A 17058-nucleotide genomic window follows, 5' to 3' on the forward strand; every position below is an offset into this window, starting at 1 on the left:
CACACACATATAGGTTTAATATTTGCTACCCTCATGCCTAACCCCTAGTAAGAAACTGTAATATTTTATATATTTTTCTTTGCAAATTTGACTCTCCATACGTGATTAACATGTTTGGGTTATTAGAAGTCTTGGATCATAATATTCCAATTTGTATGTAAGATTTTGCAGTGGCTGAAAAATCAACAGCATGCAATGTACTAAATTTTCAACCCTCATAAAATCGTATTTTCTATGTTGAAAAAAATACAACCAAAGAGTCAATTCTCATTATTTTGACTATACCTAACACATTCTTGGGGTTGGATGATTTGATCAAAACAGCCTGCCACTATGAGTTTCAATTAGAGGCAGGGGCGTAGCTAGGATTCATGTGAGGGGGGGGCAAACAGGGGTGTAGAAAGAAAAAAATATTTGTGTGATAGTAGGGGGTTTGGGGGCAGCGCCCCCGAAAAATTTTTTTTTTTAGATAAAATAAAAAATGGCTACAATTATTAATAAAAATCTATTTCATATGGACAAATCAAACTATTTGCTGCAGTAAGGGCTGGGCTAAAAAATGGATAAAAGTCTATTTCATATGGAATCAGGGCAAGGCTAGGACTGGGCTTTTAAAAAAAAAATTTAACTGTTTGGGGAGGCAGGACTGGGCTACAGCCCAGTCCTGCCCCCCCCCTAGCTACGCCCCTGATTAGAGGGTTATAAACCAGGGTGCCAAATATATTTTTATATATACATATATGTGTGTATGTGTGGAAATTACATAGAAGCTTAAGGTAGCGGTGCAACGGGTCGGGTTTGGTTTGCACCCAGGTGAAACCAATCTTGGATCAGATTTTTGGGTATGGTATCAGGCCCGGACAAGGTTCTAATCGGATCTACTATAAGAAAAACCATATATACCCAGATCCGATAAGAACTACATGAATCAGAGTTGGACTATACGCGATAAAATAAAATTTTTTATCATTTTTATATTTAAAAAATTGCAGGTCTTAATCAATACTCGGGTCAGGCCTGGGTCTGGTATAAAATTTCACAAACTATACCCGGGTCCATTTATGTATTAATAGGACCTTCAGATCTGGGGTCTTCTTATTTGTCACCGTACCCAGACCCTATATGGTTTGGTCCGGGTTGGGTCTGGTTAAACCCGACCTGTTGCCAAACATTTTTTTAAGAAAGCTTCGCATCTTTAGTAAGTGGTAACAAACTGCCAGAACTTGTTTTTCCAAGAGTCGACTGTATTAAGGAATCATTTTTCAAGAAAAGACAAAAAATTGTGAACAAGAAAATGGATGAGGGGCATTGTCGTAAGATTGCGTTTGGCATGAGGGTCTTTGCAATCTCAATCCCCCTTTGTCCAAAGGGGCTTAAGAAGGCAATCAACAGGCGTGGTGTCATTGGCACGAACCACTTGATAGAAAGTGAGTAGAAAGAAATAATAGGCTGGATTTTTTAAACTCCATCTCCCCCACCGATTACTTTTAAAATAAGCACTTATGGAGAGTATATTATAAATACAAGGTGATCCACATCCTCCATTTCTCAACAGCCCTCCAATTCCATTTTGTACCAGCCCTTCTTTCAAAGGGATCTTCCCCCGCTTCTCCCTTCTCTCCCTGAAGAAAAAAACCCAAACACAAAGAGAGCAAGATGATATGCCAAAAGAAAAGCCATTTCTTGGCCTCTCCTCACACATGGCACGTCCCCTCACACCAACAACAACAGCTCCATCACCACCACGAAAACACCAATCAGCAGCCACCACCACCACCCTTCCCCTTCCTCTCAGACGCCCTCTCTCGCTACCATGCCCACGAGGTCTCCCCGAACCAGTGCTGCTCCACAGTTGTTCAGACCATCAGGGCGCCCGTGGACGTCGTCTGGTCGGTGGTGAGGCGCTTCGACAAGCCCCAGGCCTACAAGCACTTCATCCGCAGCTGCTCCCTCACCAGCGGCAACGCCATCATCGTCGGCAGCCTCAGGGAGGTGCGCGTCATCTCCGGCCTGCCCGCCGCTTCCTCCACCGAGCGCCTCGAGGTCCTCGACGACGAGCGCCGCATCATTAGCTTCAGCGTCGTCGGCGGCGACCACCGTCTCACCAATTACAGATCCGTCACCTCCCTGCATCCGCTCCCCTCCGGCGACTCGCCGGACGCTTCCGGAACCGCCGTCGTCGAGTCGTACGTCGTCGACGTGCCGCCCGGCAACACGAAGGAGGATACGTGTATTTTTGTGGACACCATCGTGAGATGCAACCTTCAATCTCTTGCTTATATAACAGAAAATCTAAGCAAACGGTGCTGCTCATGAAACGGTTGCTGAAGTCCTAGAACTTCCACAGTTGTAGAAATATTTTGTCTTCTTTTCTTTTTTTCTTGGTTAGATTTCTTTTTTTTTTTTGTTTTCCTTCTTATAATTCCTGAAATGAAATAAAAACTCATCCTTCCAGTTTGTTGGTTGTGAACAGAATATCAGGGTTTCTTCTTTCTTGGTTGTTCTTTCTTCTTTTCAATCTCTTGGTTTTGTTCATTCATTCTGACCATGGCTTCTTCATAAATAATGTCAAGTTGGTTTTTTCTATTTCTCACTTTGTTTGTGCTTAACCATGTGATGGTATGAATATGCGCGCAAATACATGTACGAATTCCCGTTCCATCACATAACTGTGGGCCACACGAATATCAGTACTTTTCTTTGTATGTTTTCTTTCTGTTCATTGTCAAAAGGGATAATAGTACCAGTATATCTTGTTCTATAAATTTCAATTCAACCACAAACCTATGCATTATAGGCTGTAACATTCTCTTTTTTGTGTTAATTAACTAATTAATCGTTGAATGATCAAGGAAAATCACCTTACTGGCTAGTGCTACTTCTAGCTCCTTGATCTAAAAACCCAAAGTCACCCTTTCCCACCAGAGAGTACACCCAGCTTCCCCCACCGTGAAGGATGCACACCCATGGGGTTTGAACTTAGGACGTTCCTTGGACTGTGACTTTCACAGGTCGCCCCACCCAATGAGTGAAGCCCTTGTAAGCATCAATTAGTTAGTGGTATGCGGGTACACACCATGTGTTATGTAGGACATACGCTAGATCAAGTTGCATTGTAGTTATGTACATTAATAGATACGTAGCTTTCTTGTTTCCTTCAATTATTCATAAGTATGTGGTGACCCGTACGAGGAACATGTCTTGCTGCAGTTTATACATCCTAGGTGGAAACGAAACCACCAAAAAATGGTGGGGATTTCTCTTTTCTGTCATTTGGAAGACAGTTGAGTTTTGGTATATTCAAGCTAGGAGAACGTGGTTCTGTGTTTGGGGATGAACACCTTAAAAGGCGAAGCAGGTTCTATGTTTCCCCCGTAACACGTAGGTGTGTGTTCACGGGTCTGAATGAGCGCCATGTATGTAAGCACATGGGGCTCATTTCCCCATGTGTGTCTGCATCACTTAGCATCGAAGTCTGGTGCGTTTGCAAAGACTTAATTATCCTTTCCCACCATTAGCGCAATGAAACGATGCTTTGAGTAATGTACCAAAATGTCCTCCAACCATAAAATGGAGGATAACCTTTTGTTTTTGCTCTAAGCAGTAAACACTTCCACTTGAAGAGTCTCAACCTCGAAATATGTCGCCCTTTCCGTTTCAGATCACCCTTACACCTCTAGAGGAGCACCCTTTGCCGTCGTCTGCTGTTGTGGGAGCACCATTTGCCATCGTCTGTTGTCGGAGCACCTTTTATCATCGTCTGTTGTCGGACCACCCTTTGTCGTGCAGCTGAGGATCTATCATATATTAAATCAACAAGAGAAGATTCAAAAGTATACTCTACAGTTGGTAGCTCCATGTTCTTTTGCAGAAGTTCTGACAACTCTGTATCAGGGGTCAGATCCCACGTATTCTTTGCAAACAAATGAACTCATTCGTGATAGTTGTACATACTCATCGAAGAGAAATAATTGAAGATTTTTACAAAGAATGGGTTGACCTTGCCAAAGGAAAGGTGGTTGGAAGCATGACAAAGCATGATAAGGTGGTTGGAAGCATGATAAGGTATCACTCGTGAGGAGTGTAATAAATTAGAGTTTATTAACTTAGTATACAAACTTTGTAAACTTTTTTCAACATTCAATGCCATTCAGTTATTTGTAATGATCTTCGAGTTATTATTTACCATGCCAATAAAACTAACAATTTATAGTATTAGCATGTTTTGACGTGATTCATATGACAAATATCATAATAATTGACACAACAAACACATAATATCTATTTACAATAATTCATACTTCAAATAATGTATAACAATTTAAATAGAAATCGCTAAATGAGCAATGATTTAAACACACAAATCGATATACATATTGCATAATATACTACAAATTGATACAATAATTCAGCATAATCGCTTATTTATATTACAAATCGATACGATAAATATAAGCATAATAGCTTACAAATCGATATTAACAAACAAAGCAATATCCCTCAAATCGATAGCATATTACTACAACTATGATTTGCGTTATACTATTCCAATATTTTCTATACAAAGGCAAATCGTTGTGGCCGACATAGACGTCATTGTGTAAATCTCATAAATCGTCAACCAGAATACAGGTCTCACAAGGCATATTGATTTTTGACAACAAGCGAAATATGAAACGATGCTTCTTTTATAAATGAATCACACATATTTTGGTAACAAAGCCAAATCGACACGATTTATGATTTATATATTTAACGCAACAATGATTTATACATTTAATGCAGTAGCAATTTATGATATATAAAGTTACCAAGATTTATAAGTTTGCTAAATCGTACAACGAGGTTTACTGTTGAAGCCCAAACGTTATAACAATATGTACTTATGAAGGGTGTGATTTTTACATTGATTTATAAGATTGAAGCAGCGATTTGTATACTTAAAGTAGGAATGATTTGTATGTTTGATGCAATAGTGATTTATACTAACCCTAAATGAGCAACGATTTGAACACGCAAATGGCCACCTCATGTCGCTACAATTGTTATTTCTCACACATAGGTTTCAATTACATACTATAAATATCTAACCCTAAACCTAAACCCTATACCCTCACTGTAAACCCTAAATCTTAACCCCTAAGCCCTAAATATCTTACTAAACCATAATGGTAAACACTAAACCCTTAATGTATTACTAAACCCTAAACCCTAAACCCTAAACACGAAACCCTAAACCCTAGATCCTAAACCCCAAACCCTAAACATCGTGTCGATTTGTTCTTTAGTAAGTCTAAATATCGTGTTGATTTGTTTATTGTTTTTCCTTTCTGCCTTTTATGAATCGGTATCAAGTAAATCGCTATACGACATATTGTTCACGTAGAAAATGCTCGTAAAAGAAAATCATGATAGTTATAAAGTTGTAAATCGATTTGTACTTTACTAAGTCTAAATGTCGTGTCGATTTGTTACTATACCTTAATCTAAACCCTAAGCCTTAAACCCTAAACCCTTAATATCTTACTAAACCCTAACGCTAAACCCTAAACCCTTAATAAATTACTAAACCCTTAACCTTAAACCCTAAACCCTAAAATGTAGACCATAACTTCGAACCCCAAAACCCTAAACCCTAAACATCATGTTGATTTATTCTTTAGTAAGTCTAAACATTGTGTTAATTTGTTTATAGTTATTTCCTTTCTACCCTTTATGAATCAGTCATTAGGTACATCATGATACAACATATCCTTCACATAGAAAATACTCGTAAAATCAAATCGCTATAGGATATTATTCACATAGACAAAGCTTGTAAACGCAAATCGCGATAGGACAAATAATTTCCGATTTAGGTCTGTTGCTATACAGATCTTGATAAAACACTTTTTCTATAAAATAGTGATAACGATTTGCAACTTTAACTTAATGTTTGTTGCTGTACAGATTGTGATAGAACACTTCTTCTATATAACAGTGATAGCGATTTGCAACTTTTTAATAGTTATCGAGTTAGAAATTGATTTATACTTTACTAAGTCAAAACGTCGTATCGATTTATGTACACATGTGTAAAACCCTATTGTATGTAAAACCCTAATCTATGTAAAACCCTACCTGACCCATTGTTCATATCTAAAATCGTAATCTATTTATCCTCTTTTCTGCGGCAGCACAACTTCTTTTTCCTCCTCCGCCTTCTTCTTCTTCTTCTCCCTGGTAATTTTCTTTCTTTTTTGTTCTTCTATGTTCCTTCTACCTGTGCTTGATAGATGAGTTTTGATGCTGATAATGTAGTTGTTTCATGCCGTGAAGAAAGAGTTGTATAATCTTTCATGATGATTATGGTTGTTATCTTTTGTGTATACATCAATATATTCATGACACATACGACTATGGCGTATTTGTCGTGAAGTATATTGAAGCTTACACAGAATATAACGACCATAATCGTCTTCAATCATTGCCGCCATACTGGAGCAAACACAAATATTATGCATGATAGAGAGGGGGTGATGTTGATGTTCATCTATTTGATCTATTCCTACTGTCAAACCCTCCATTGTTCGCAAACCATAATTTGTAGTTGGAAAAATATATGCCTACCTTCGATATACTTCATGACAAATATGCACATAGAATCGGTTCCTTCTAGCGGTGAGTGCCTGAGCTGAAGTTTGTGAAGCATATTCTCAAGAGTGCGCTCATTTTTTGCTGCAAAGCGATTCTATGTGTCGATCGAATATATATCTCTCTAGAGATCTTGCTAGCTGGAATATGAACTCTGTGCCAAGAGTGATAACATTGGAGGATCTCTGAAAACAAAGAATGTGCAACACTCTGAAAGCAAACAATGTTCAACTGAGGATATTTGCATGAGAATCAAAGAATGTACAACACTCATATATTTTGTAATGAATGTGGTTGTAATGTATCGTTAAAGTTAACTCGATTTATAGTTTACTATGCCTAAACATCATGTCGATTTGTTTATTGTATTTTCCTTTCTGCCTTTCATGAATCAGACATTATATAAATCGCGGTAGGATATGTTGTTCACATATACAAAGCTTATAAAATTAATTCGAGAAAGGACAATCGGTATCAAGCAAATCACTATATCAATTATCGTACAGTGATATTGATTTGCTACTAAGTCAGGATTTGTAGTTTACTAAGTATAAACACCCTATCAAATTTTTTATTATTTTTCTTTTCCTTCTTTTATGAGTCAGTATGTGTGTAAATTACGGTAAGACATATCGTTCACATAGACATTGCTCATAAAAGCAAATCACGATTTGTTTAGTTTTCTTTCCGCCATTTATGAATCAGTCATTTTGTAAATCGCGATGACACATATCGTTCGTTTAGACAAAGCTCTTAAAGGCAAATCACAATAGTTCATAGTCTTTATATATATAAATCGTTTATACATTTAAAGCATCAACGATTTATATATTTAATGATTTATGATTTATATATTTAAAGCAACAATGATTTATGATTTATATAATGAGGATTGAGAATGATAAAGAAAGGGATTTACAAATTGTGTCATATCTTACTAAACCCTAACACTAAGCCGTAAACCCTAAACTCTAAACATAAATCCTAAACCCTAAACCCTAAACCCTAAACCCTAAACCCTAAATGAGGTATAAATTTAAAGGCTAGATGAGACAACGATTTATCCGTGCAATTGTATTACAATTCGTACACATGCCAATAGCAATTTCCATCCAGTTGTGGCAGACATAGACATCATTGTGTAGGTTGCAATATGACAATACATGGTATAACATTTTAAAAATCGATACTAGAAAATAACTAATATCTTACACATCGATATACATATCACATAATATATTAATCATCGATACAACAATTCGGCATAATATTCTTAATATCGATTTAAGATATTGTTTTGATTTGTAATATTGATTTTTATCATGATTCTGTATATCGATTTAAGATATTGTTTTGATTATTAATATCGATTTAAGATATTGTTTTGATTCTAAATATCAATGTTTAAGATATCAATACGAATTTTTAAATCAATTTAAGATATTGTTCTGAATCTTAATATTGATTTCTATGTTGATTCTTAATATGGATTTAAGATATTGTTTTATTCTTAATATCAATTTATAAGCTAATAACAGTAATTTCCATATCAATTTGTATGATATTTGAATATTTGATTGCATTATATTATGATAATATTTTTATGGTCGACAATGATGTCATTATAAAATCTTTTATTATAAGACGTGAACCGCAAAAAATGTGAACTGACAAAAAATCTTTGGTGGGTTCCATAAGCATTAAACTCCTTGGCTATAAAAAGGTTTTTTCATAATATTTTCCCCTAAACGTTCCACAAAAATTCTAACGCTTCATCTTCTTTCGTTGGAGCACCCTTTACCATCTCGATAAGTTTTTATGTTATGCAGGTTTTCAATGGCTTACATTCTTAAGCGAAAAAATGCTTCATCGTCAGCGGAGAAAACTCTTGACATAATCGTCTAAGAGTATGCTTTATATGAGCAAGTAGAAGCATACTACAAAATAATGAAGATTAAGAATGATAAAGAAAGGGAGCAATTGCTGGTAAAGTATAGATCAAAGCCTAATCCGTCAGATATTGAAGATGATAATCCAACGATGAAAAAGAAGAAGAAGGATGATGAAGACAAGCAAAATGAAAGGAAGGAGGAGGATAATAAAAAAAAGTAAAGAAAACCAAGGCAAATGAAGGAGGAGGTGGAGGATAGGGGAAAACAAAAGAATAAGGAGGAGGATGAGAAGTAAAGGCAAAAGGAGGAGGAGAAGAAGAGGGAAAAGCAAAGGAAGAATAAGGAGAAGGAGGAGAAGCAAAGGCGAAAGGAGGAGGAAGAGGAAAAAGAAAAGCAAAGAAAGAATAGGAAGAAAGAGGAGAAGCGAAGGCAAAAGAAGGAGGAGGAAGATGAGAGGAAAAAGCAAAGGAAGGAGAAGGAGGACGAGGAAGAGAAGGAAAGACAAAGGAAGAAGCAGTAGGAGGAGGAGGAGTGGGAAAGGCAGTTGAAGGATGAAAAAGAACTGATGAAGCAAAAAAAATTTGAAAAGCAAAGGAGGATAAGACAAATAAAGGAGGCGAAGGAGTGAGAAAGGCAAAAAAAGAATAAGGAGGAGAGGGAAAGATAAAAAAAGAATAAGGAGGAGAGGGAATGACAATTGAAGAAGAAGGAAGAGGAAGAGAAGGAAAGTCAAATGATAAAGATGAAAGAGGAAAGGCAAAGGAAGAAACATCAGGATGAGGAAGAGAAGAAAATGCAAAGAAAGGAGAAAGAGAAGGCGGATGAGGAAGAGAAGGAAAACAAAGGAAAGAGAAGGAGGACAAGAAAGAGAGAGAAAGGAAAAGGAAGGAGAAGGAGGACAAGGAAGAGAAGGAAAGAAAAAGGAAGAAGGAGGACGAGGAAGAGAAGAAAAGACAAAGGAAGGAGGAGGATGATGAAGTTAAGGAAAAAGAAAGAAAAAAGCATACGATGGTTGCAAAGGATGAAAGGAAGGAAAAAGTACAAAAGCAAAGGAAGGAAGGGGATAAAGAAGAGAAAAGTGTGACCAAAGTACGTTAATTGCTATTGTATGTCACAATATAGTGTTATAGGTATTATTATGTATAGCGATTACTCTGTATAGCGATTATTATATTTAGCGATTATTGTGTATAGCGATTACTCTGTATAGTGATTATTATGTATAGCGATTACTCTGTATAACAATTAATGCGATAGCGATTACTTTTTATAGCGATTACTGTGATAGCGATTATTATGTATAGCGATTAACTATGATTTGATATTTTGTGTTACAGACAGGTCAGAAGAGAAGCAGAGCAGTAGGTAAAAAGCTGAGAGGGCGGTGTTAGTGGCCTGTAGTTCTGTCGTGGTTCAGAAAGCTAAGTGAATATCAGAAGGACCGATTACAAAAGATACACTTCGGCGACCTTCTGGACCAACATTATTTTGAAAATTGTTGAAACACCATGACCCACCTGGTCAATAAGTGAAATCATAAGACGAACACGTTCTAGTTTGGGGGTTTTGAGATGACCATGACCCTAGAAAATGTGGCACGAATTATGGGTCTTAAGTGCCATAAAAGTGTTGTCCTAACACGGGATTCAAACTATAACCCAAGGGACAATTGCATGACCCTTCTAGAAATGTCGATGGAGGAATGACGTGAGTGTATTTCTAGTAAAGGCAATTTCTCATCGATGAAAGTTTATTTTTTTTTATAATAAATGGGAAGGCCGGTCCGCTGCATGTGTATTTGAAGTAGCTGACCAAGAGTTGCACGACTTTCTTCTTTATTTTTTTGAACTTACTTTATTTTCTTATTGTTCTGGTTCAAGAATAAGTTACTTGCAGTTGCAGTTCCTAGAAGACTTAGATGAAGTCGACAATTGGGCATGGGGTGTTGCTATGCTCGCACACTTGTACATTCAACTTTACCGTGCGAGTAGGGGTACGAAAACCATTGGGAGATTTTAGCCATTTGTTCAAGTATTTATTTATTACATATTTAGTGCTTGTGAACTAAGCTCGTTGAAGGTTGTAGTCTTACTAATATATTATTTTTGTAGGCCTGAACTTGAGAGCATATTGTCGCCTTGTGTCCTTAATGTAGCCCTACGGTTTGTGGTTTTCCCATGATTAGCGAGTGGACTTCAATAAATGTCAAGTGCAAAAAATGCTCAATTTATTTTAGATAGGCTGAAATTAAATGAGGTAAATGGTTTAAAATCGTTGTAATGTTTAGCATTCTTAAGTAATCATCGCTTTATGATTTTGTCTTCCTTAGTACAAATCAATATCTCCTTTGCATCTAACTTTCATTAGCGTAAAACATTATATGGTTTAGCATTCTTAAGTAATCACCGCTTTAGGATTTTGTCTTATTAAAAATCGTTATCGTATTTGCATCTAACTTTTATTAGCATAAATCATTATAATGTTTAGCATTTTTAAGTAATCATCGCTTTAGAATTTTGTCTTCCTTAGTACAAATCGTCATCACCTTTGCATCTAATTTTTATTACCGTAAATTGTTGTAATGTTTATCATTCTCAAGTAATTATCACATTCGACATTTCATTTTCTTTAGTATAAATCGTTATCGCATTTGCATCTAACTTTCATTACTGTAAATCATTGTAATGTTTAGCATTCTTAAGTAATCATTGCTTTAGGATTTTGTCTTCCTTAGTACAAATTGTCATCACCTTTGCATCTAATTTTCATTACCGTAAATCGTTGTAATGTTTAGCATTCTCACGTAATCATCGCATTCAGCATTTCATTTTTCTTAGTACAAATCGTTATCGCATTTGCATCTAACTTTTATTACCGTAAATCAATGTAATGTTTAGCATTCTCAAGTAATCACCGCATTCGGCATTTCATTTTCTTTAGTACAAATCATTATCACATTTGTATCTAACTTTCATTACCATAAATTATTGTAATGTTTAGCATTCTCAAGTAATCATCGCATTTAGCATTTTATTTTTCTTAGTACAAATCATTATCATATTTGCATCTAACTTTCATTACCATAAGTTGTTGTAATGTTTAGTATTCTCAAGTAATCATCGCATTCAGCATTTCATTTTCTTTAGTATAAATCATTATCGCATTTGCATCTAACTTTCATTACAGTAAATCATTGTAATGTTTAGCATTCTTAACTAATAATCACATTCAACATTTTATCTTCTTTTGTATAAATCGTTATCGCATTCAGCATTTTGCATGAATAATTATGTCTATATCTAAACCACAATCTCGATTGTACAAGTTGTATAGAAACCTTATGGGGATGAGGTGGACGAGGATGACAAGGTTGTTGTCGAGGTTGCGAGACTGTCTTTATGCGATATTTGGTTTTTTAGCAAATATGAAGCCAAGATACAGTATGGTAGTCGAGTACTCCTACAAGCTGGCTTGAGATAGTTGATACCAAAATTGCCTGTGGCATTGAAAAGGAAGATGAATAGTGGTGGGGCCACAAACGTGAATTGGCACGAATGCTTCAGAAAATAATTGGATAGCTGAAACAAAGGCGGTGTTCATGCTATACCATATGATTATAAAGAATGACAATATGACCCCAACTATTTCAAATAATATTTTCCACCCATGCATGGAAATCGACAGATTGAGGAGAAGCAACCTGAAAGTGAGGTCACTCTTGTCTCCAAGTGTGTTGTCCTCCAGCATAGATGTAACGTCCATCGTGTCCATTTGGCGGATACTACGACTCTATTTATGGCAGTACACGATAAGGAGCAAAAACAACTCCCAAAGGAGAAGGTATTGTTTGACTAAAAGTTAGCGATGTTGGAGAGTGAGAATAAAGAGTTACAGAAGGACGTGCAAAATTTGAGTAAATAAATTGGGTCGCTAGTTGAGATGATTACCAGTGGGTTTTATAAGATCAAGGAAACGAAGAGGTCACCGAATAAAGAGACTTCACCAAGCTCAAGAAAGAGACGAGTTCTATGTCCATCTGAGTCGTCAAGCGCAAGTGAATAAACATATGTGATTTGTGTATCCCAGTAATTCTATGTTGTAATTCTGACATTCTTTGTTGTAATTATATAATTCTTTCTTTAATAAGTGTAACATAGAAGTGCCACTGAAAAATCGACAAGACTACATAAACTTAGGTTTGTAATTATATAACTCTTTCATGATTTGTACTTACGTATAGCGATTACTGACTTAGGGTTTATTATGTATCACAATTCCTGTGATAGCGATTACTATGTATAGCGCTTAATATATATAGTGTTTAGGAAGTTACCACGATTTGTTCTTACATTTGCTAAATCGTATAGCGATTACTAGCTTAGGGTTTATTACTTTTAGCATTTCTTGTGACATCGATTACTTAATATGTTGATTACTCAGTATAGCGATTATGAAGATACCATTATTTGTACTTACGTTTGCTAAATCGTATAGCGATTACTGGTTTAGGGTTTATTATTTATAGCATTTTCTGTGATAGTGATTACTTAGTTTAGCGATTAATAGATATAGCAATTATGTAGTTACCACAATTTGTACTTATGTTTGCTAAATCGTATAGCAATTACTAGTTTTGAGTTTATTATATATAGTGATTCTTTTAGTTGCAAGAAACATTACATAACATTAGTATAGGGTTTAGGATCTAACACGCTACTGATGTTATGCTATGTGTCATTCATTTACACGTACTAACATCGTGTCGATGATACTAGCAAATGAAACGACATTTTTTAATTAATGCACAATATAATTTATTTATTTGTTAATATTTTTTTTTGCATGATTTTTGAAAACTGGTAGGATGTGAAACAACGTGAACAATAAATGAATGAATTGTCGTGTTCTGTAAGGCACACAAGACATTTCCTTCAATAGCATGGAACAAGCAACATTTCATTTAAAGAAGAAAAGGAGCCTTTCCTATAACCTGCTTCGTGAGCAACGAACAAAAAAACTGATGTTTCCTCTAACCTCCTTCTAAGCGCAAGCTGTATTGATGTCGAAGAAGGATGCTACGATTCAGTCGAACATCCGTAAAAAAGGGTACCTTCGATTTCTATAACCTGCTTTATCTTTTTTACGTTGTTTACAGTTCATTTACTGAATATAATGCTACAGTTATTTTACTGAATATGTAGCTAATTTCAGTGCAGTATTACAAAACAAGGTGCCAGAAAACTCAACAAAGTGCTCGAAGAGAACATCGACCGGATGCGAGATGAATTTACAAGCGGACACACTATCAGTAATTTTGTACGTATTAAACCACTATCGGTTATACGTTAACGTATGCCATGGGTATGTATATTAACAAATGCATATTTGTTCTAAACAGACTATACACGATTTCGTCATGTATATTCAAAGCAAGGGAAGAACCATGTCGGTCCGCATTGTCACCCCTTATTTTATGGTATATCGGTCATCTTAAATGTTTATTTTGTTATTTTATTTACTAATGTACCTTCGTGTTTTAAACTTACTATTATTACTATTCTATTCAACAGAGTATTGTCCGCCGAACGTCATACGCAACTGGATTTCTAGACGGAATACAATACTGAGGTGACGTTGACCAAATGACAAACTTTTTTTTAAGTGAAAAGGTTTGTGACCATATCGATTTGTAAGATGTTAAATCTATTTAAGATCTTGTTTTGATTCTTAATATCAATTTTTAAGCTATCAATAGAAATTTGCATATCGATTTAAGATATTGTTTTGATTCTTAATATTGATTTTTATGTTGATTATTCCTCATCAATTTTTAAGATATTGTTTAGATTATTAATATTGATTTAAGTTATTATTTTGATTCTTAATATCGAATTCTATGCTGATTCTAAATATCGATTTAAGATATTGTTCTCATTCTTAATATTGATTTATATGCTGATTCTTAATACCTATTTAGGATATTGTTTTGAATCTCAATATCGACTTTTAAGATATCAATACAAATTTCTAAATCGATTTAAGATATTGCTTTGAATCTTAATATTGATTTCTATGCTGATTTTTAATATCGATTTAAGATATTATTTTGATTCTTAATATCGATTTTTATGCTAATTCTTAATATCTATTTTTAAGCTATCAATAAAATTTCCATAGCAATTTAAGATGTTTTGATTCCATGTTGATTTCTAATATCGATTTAACACTACAAGAAAATTATTAATTAGCGACGGAAATTAGCGACGGATTTTTTTCATCGCTAATTAGCGACAGATTAGCTAGAGATAGAATCTGTCGCTAATTCGCGACGGATTAGCGAAGAAACAAATTTTATCGCTAATCTGTCGCTACTTAGCGACGGATTAGCGACTGCATTTTTTGTCGCTACTTTTTATTATAAGAACACCATTTTAGCGATGGATTTAGAGAGGGAACTCTGTCGTCGCTAATTAGCGGCGGCGTAGCAACAGAATATATTCTGTCGCTTTTTTGTATTTTGATTTAGCGACGGCTTAGCGACGGAATGTTTCCGTCGCTAAATGTCGCGTAAATCCCTAATCCCATCCCTCTTTCTCTTTTTCCTGTTTCGCTGTATTGCTCCCGCCCGCCGCCCTCTCCCTCCTGCCACCCGTCGGCTCTCGCCACCGTCCGGCCGCTGCCGCTCGCCAGCCGCCGCTCCCCGTCCACCGCTCGCCAGCCGGCGCTCGCCAGCTGCCGCTCCCCGTCAACCTCCCGCCACCGCCCGGCGACGCGCAGGTAATCTTCTTCTTCTTCTTCTTCTTCTTCTTCATTTGTCGTTAGTGTTTCTTTACTTCTGAGGCCTCTGAACCATTTCCAGGACCTCCAGAATGCAAAATTTTATGCACTCATGTCTGTTATCTGGTTTTGTGGATTCCTTGTGTATTTGAGATAGTTGGCTAACTAATTTAGATCTAAATGGACCAGATCTGAATGATTTTTTTGTGTAGATTTTCTTTATTTTCACGTGTTGCCTAGCTTGACAACTGAATCTTTCTTTGAGGATTGATGCCAGTCTTTTTGCTGTCTGATATTACAATGAGAAACGGTATTGGAAATATTGTTGGTTCTGTGTATTATGCAGCAATCGACTGTAAAGGATCATGGCACCCTCAACTTTAGGAAGTCCTTCCTTCCAATTCATCTTCTTAGCAAATTGTCCTGAATGAAATATATTTATCAAGATTGTGGTGATTTCAGGTGTTGTGTGCTTTATTTGGACTTGATATGTCTTTTTTTTTTGTTATGATTTGTTGTTGTTTTCGGCAAGCTGGCTGCTCATTGGTGTCACTGAAGTATACAATTAGCATGTTGATCTTTCATGTATCATATACTTCCAATTTAGCAGTAAATTTACACTTTTTTACTTGCAACAATACAAATTCAAGTTTATAAATTTTCTACATTTTAAGAGATTCTACCTAACATTTTCTTTATCTTGTTGATTCTGTTTTTCTTGTTTATCCCAAGGGTTATCTGTTGTCTTGCCCGTACACTTTGGGTGTTGTTACATTGAGCCTTTTGAGAAATATGCTAAAATTTCAAATGGCTAAATGAAAAAATGAATATCATATTCTCTCTTTCTAATAAATTTTTTCTTTTTCTTTGAAAAGAACCTTACTTTTGTTTTATGTGGAAGGTAAGGTGGTTAAAACTTAGAACTTGTCTAGTTTCTGATTGTTACTACTAGGTAGTCATTGATTTGTAATGGACAACACGAGGAACTTAGCTTTCAACAAGTGTGTGATGCTTGTGTAATTTGATAAATTTACGTTTCTAGTACATGCTATGAATTCATAGTTTGCCTTTCAATGATATGATTGCTTTTTCTGCATTTAATGGGTAGATGTCTTGATGATGAAGGATTTACAGTGTAAGGTTGGAACTTATTTTAAACCTATTTGACAATTGCCCAATAGAGAATTGGAGACACCAACAATTTCCTAGACCTCAGAAAACAATGGAGTCCCAAAACTTTTGCTGAATGAAGCTTTTCACATGGTCATGTACCTTCTAAATCGACTTACCACTAATGTGCTTAATAATAATGTTTTTTTTTTGTTATTATTATTATTATACAGATTATTAACTTTGAAAACTTCTCATTATTCAATTCTAAAAAATTCTGATGTTGATTTACGTCCACATTTATGAAAACAAGAAAAGAAAAATAGATTGCAAGTTGAGTTGTGCACATTGATGTTCAAGCTTCAAAAACAAGGTTCAAAGTGCACTTATAATTTTTCTCCCTTTTTTTTAGGGGAAGACGCTAGTTTAAAAAAATATATCATCAATGCTTCTTTTTCACTTTATTTCATCGCATTTCATCATTAGATATATCATCAACAGTTTAGTTGTTTTTTGCATTGCATAAGTGTTTGTGTTTCCCTAATTAGCTTCAATATTCATTTTAACACAGTGTTTTTTGCAGATTTCTCAACGGAACTCGCTTGTGCCCCGCCACCCGTGGTAAGTAAGTGACAAAAACAATGCA

The 17058-nt window shown here is 35.6% G+C and overlaps 1 protein-coding gene across 1 annotated transcript; it reads left to right on the forward strand.

The window, feature by feature from the left end:
• Positions 1-1563: 1563 nt before the first annotated feature.
• Positions 1564-2457, forward strand: LOC149821089 (abscisic acid receptor PYL4-like). Its single transcript, XM_089983197.1, has one exon. It carries the CDS (start codon positions 1657-1659, stop codon positions 2314-2316), a length of 660 nt encoding a protein of 219 aa, XP_089839323.1. The 5' UTR covers positions 1564-1656; the 3' UTR covers positions 2317-2457.
• The last annotated feature ends 14601 nt before the right edge of the window (positions 2458-17058 follow it).

The sequence above is a fragment of the Nuphar pumila genome, chromosome 12 (genome assembly GCF_984573655.1).
Source record: "Nuphar pumila chromosome 12, dmNupPumi1.hap1.1, whole genome shotgun sequence".
Taxonomy (NCBI): domain Eukaryota; kingdom Viridiplantae; phylum Streptophyta; class Magnoliopsida; order Nymphaeales; family Nymphaeaceae; genus Nuphar; species Nuphar pumila.

Bases quoted from the DNA above. Each gene is read 5' to 3' on its own strand.
- LOC149821089 (XM_089983197.1), top strand. From the start codon at position 1,657: ATGATATGCCAAAAGAAAAGCCATTTCTTGGCCTCTCCTCACACATGG.